General features: G+C 38.4%; 2 protein-coding genes across 2 annotated transcripts; one reads left to right on the plus strand and one right to left on the minus strand.

Annotated features, from left to right (window-relative positions):
- On the plus strand, positions 468 to 1239 carry LOC107614626. Its single transcript, XM_021105169.1, has 2 exons — positions 468 to 702; positions 783 to 1239. Exons 1-2 carry the CDS (start codon positions 486 to 488, stop codon positions 1217 to 1219), a joined length of 654 nt encoding a protein of 217 aa, XP_020960828.1. The 5' UTR covers positions 468 to 485; the 3' UTR covers positions 1220 to 1239.
- On the minus strand, positions 2217 to 2779 carry LOC107614636. Its single transcript, XM_016316781.1, has 2 exons — positions 2615 to 2779; positions 2217 to 2519 (listed from the first exon to the last, which is right to left on the minus strand). The coding sequence occupies exons 1-2, from the start codon at positions 2777 to 2779 to the stop codon at positions 2217 to 2219; spliced, it is 468 nt and encodes a 155-aa protein (XP_016172267.1).

Genomic DNA, 3321 nt, shown 5'->3' on the forward strand with positions numbered 1-3321 from the left:
CTAAATGCATTGTATTCTTGATGGTTTAATGACTGTTAGCTATGTTTTTTATTATCATAACAAGCATTTTAATGCATATTATTTTCTGGTCTGTTTGAACTGTAATGCAGGGTCTTTTGCCAGCACTAAAGGAGGTTATGCCTAACGCCCATCACAGAAACTGTGTTAGGCACATTTGGAAGAATTTCACAAACAAATACAAGGATACACAACTTAAGAATGTGGTCTGGGCTTGTTCCAAAAGTTCAACCGTTGCAGAGTTTAATGATAACATGCAAAGGCTGAAGAGAATGAATGAGGACGCATGGGTTTACCTTGCAAAATTAGATCCAAGATGCTGGACTAAGTCAAAATTCAGCCACTACCCTAAGCTGGACAATATCACCAATAACATGACAGAGGTGTAGAATGCCAAGATAGTACACTATAGGGGAAAACCTATCCTCACAATGCTAGAGGAGCTCAGATGTTACATTATGTGAAGGATGGCACAACACAAAAAGGCCCTAATCATGTACACTGGTGTAGTTGCTCTTGTACAACAAAAAAGGATGGAAGCCATTATGAAGGACATTAAGCACTGGACTGCTCAATGGATTGGCGACGATGCTAGACATGTATTTGAGGTGCAAATGCACATGAAGAAGCTGGGGGTGCACTTAGGTAATAGCACATGTACATGTAACATGTGGCAACTTACAGGTATAACACTCCAACTTATGCATTTTTAGTTATTATTCTTACAAACTGTATATCTAATTGTTGTTTATAATCACTTATAGGAATTCCATGTGTGCATGCCATGGCTGCTATTGCTAAGAGGGGAGACAGAGCAGACACATATGTGTACAAGTGGCTGAAGATGGATGCCTTCAGAGCAACATATGGTCATTCCATTAGCCCCGTCAATAGTGAAGAGTATTGGGAGAAGTCTGGAGAAATAAGCTCAATCCCTCCCAAGATTAAGAGGCCAATAGGGCGTCCAGTAAAGAGAAGGAGACCAGACCCAGTAGAAGATGGACCAGAGGGTACTAAGGCAAAAAAGACCTTTCGAGTCACATGCGGAAAATGTGGAGATACTGGCCACAATGCTAAGACCTGCAAGGGAGCTCCTAAGGCTGGAACTAATCCTAAAGGAAAGGTCAAGGGAAAATCCAGGAAAAAGTCAACTACAACACAAGAAGAGGTTCAGGTTTCTCAATTGGCACTCGTAACTTAGGTATACATGAATGACACTTACCTTCTTCTGCTAAATGTGTTACATTATGCAGCTTGATATGTGTGATAACATGCTTAGGATTCAGGTTTTTGACATGAATTAGTTGTTGTGTTATAGAGACCAACTTAACATATAAATTTAGTAATTAGGGACTTGTTTGACTTATAGTAGCATTTCTAAAGGACCTATTTGACTTATAAAATACATCGTGAAGGGTTTAATAATAGTCCCTAATAAATTTTCTTACGTATGAGGTTACCCAGCCTGAGACACCAACAAATGCTACTATACCAGACGTTGGAATGAATGTGAATGCTGCAACTATAAGTATGCTTGATAATATGTTTCACTATTAATTCCTAAACATTACTTACTAATATCTTATTTTAGAATACTCATAATTGTTTACAATTCAATCAGGGAAGACAAACTCAGCCTCAGCAGCCTTTTAGACGTCCAAAGCAGACAATAATTAGGCCCAAGAGACAGAAAAGTGTGAGTGTTGAGACAATGACAGCTGCAAGTAGTGGCACAACCTTCAGAATGTTCAAATTCATTCCAACGCCCGGACTGAACCTCTCTAAGAAGAAATGATGCTTTGGAAGAAATTTATTGTGAAATGGACAAGATATTGTTTACTCTTTTTATTTTGAAGAAAATAGACCTCCACTTTTAATACCTTTTGTGCACCACTTTATATCAGTGTGTGTAGAAGGAAATAGACCTTTTTTATTTTGCTAACATTTTGATACAACTTATGTACATCCTCTATGTTGATGCTACTTTATGTTAACATTCTGATGCATGTTATTTGAATATTCTGGTTTGGATTATATACTATTTTTGGTTTAATCCACTTTGCCAAATTACTTTGCATACTCTGAATTCGATATAGACTAGCTTCAAGTTAGCATCATTATCAACTTCTAATATTCATTTAACTAAAATGAGTCATTCAAATACAATATTTTTCCAACAAAGATACAATGCCAATTGCTTAAATAACCACCACATAGATACAAAACAGAATCACAACTACAAGTGCACCTATTATTACACTACTAAACAACCTTAGAACACTGTCCTTCTTGAGTTTTGAACTATCTTCATTTCTCTTTATTAACATCTCCTTCAATTGTTTCACTTTCTCCTCTAAGCAATAATCTAAACCTGCACCAAATTCTTCACCCACGCATGTCTCTACAGAGGCCAATCTACGGCTTTCAACTACATCATCCACCAAATACCCAAAAATCTCATCAAACCATACAAAAAAAAAATCACAATATCCTTGCTTTTCCTGCAATCAGAATAACAGAACATAAATCATCACATTATTCTTAGTCCCCAGTTATCAAAACTACAGCACCACAAAAATCCACCACTCTAAAGTACCTTGAAGTGAGGACAGCCAAAGAACAGCCTATTCGGATTTTCTGCTGTGCGAGACCTGGATATTACGGCATATGTCCTGCACTTGCACTTAGGATGTTCTCCTCTTCTAAGTCGCCCCCTTTGGACGCCAGTCGAATTGCTGTCAACACTGAAGACATCATCCATAGTTCACCGACCACGTCTTCGACTTGCAACTGACGTGCTACCTCCACTCGCCATCATCTTCTTCGAAGCCAAAAACTCTCTCTCACATACTAACATACATGGGTTGGAGGCACACGGGGTAAAAAGTGAAGCCCTAATTTCATGTTCATCCCCTTTAAAACAGTGATGTGTTGTCTCTATTCACAATGCTGTCGTTTTAACACATTCATTTCATAAAGTTTGGGGATTAATCTGTCCCACTCAAAACGACGTCGTTTTGAAAAGGCCTTAAATGACGTTGTTTTGGCCACGTGTGCAGGGACCAACGTGTCCTGGAAGCCTTTAACCTGACATGTCACACTCATCACCTCCACATAGGAGAGAGAGTGTTCAGTTAACCAGCTAAACCTGGAGCAGGGACGTATATGGCACATATTTAACAATTTCGAAGACTGTGGACTTAGTTAATTTTCTTGGGGGACAAATCTGTCGTACGGACAAATCCTTGGGGACCTATTTGGAGTATTACTCTATTATTGTTATTGTTGGTTAATTTTAGAAAT

Source organism: Arachis ipaensis, chromosome B01 (assembly GCF_000816755.2).
Source record: "Arachis ipaensis cultivar K30076 chromosome B01, Araip1.1, whole genome shotgun sequence".
In the NCBI taxonomy this organism is placed as follows: domain Eukaryota; kingdom Viridiplantae; phylum Streptophyta; class Magnoliopsida; order Fabales; family Fabaceae; genus Arachis; species Arachis ipaensis.

Bases quoted from the DNA above. Each gene is read 5' to 3' on its own strand.
- LOC107614626 (XM_021105169.1), top strand. From the start codon at position 486: ATGGCACAACACAAAAAGGCCCTAATCATGTACACTGGTGTAGTTGCT. The intron at 703-782 runs GTATAACACTCC...AATCACTTATAG, and splicing joins TAACATGTGGCAACTTACAG to GAATTCCATGTGTGCATGCC.
- LOC107614636 (XM_016316781.1), bottom strand. From the start codon at position 2,779: ATGGATGATGTCTTCAGTGTTGACAGCAATTCGACTGGCGTCCAAAGG. The intron at 2,520-2,614 runs GTACTTTAGAGT...TTCTGATTGCAG, and splicing joins TTGGCTGTCCTCACTTCAAG to GAAAAGCAAGGATATTGTGA.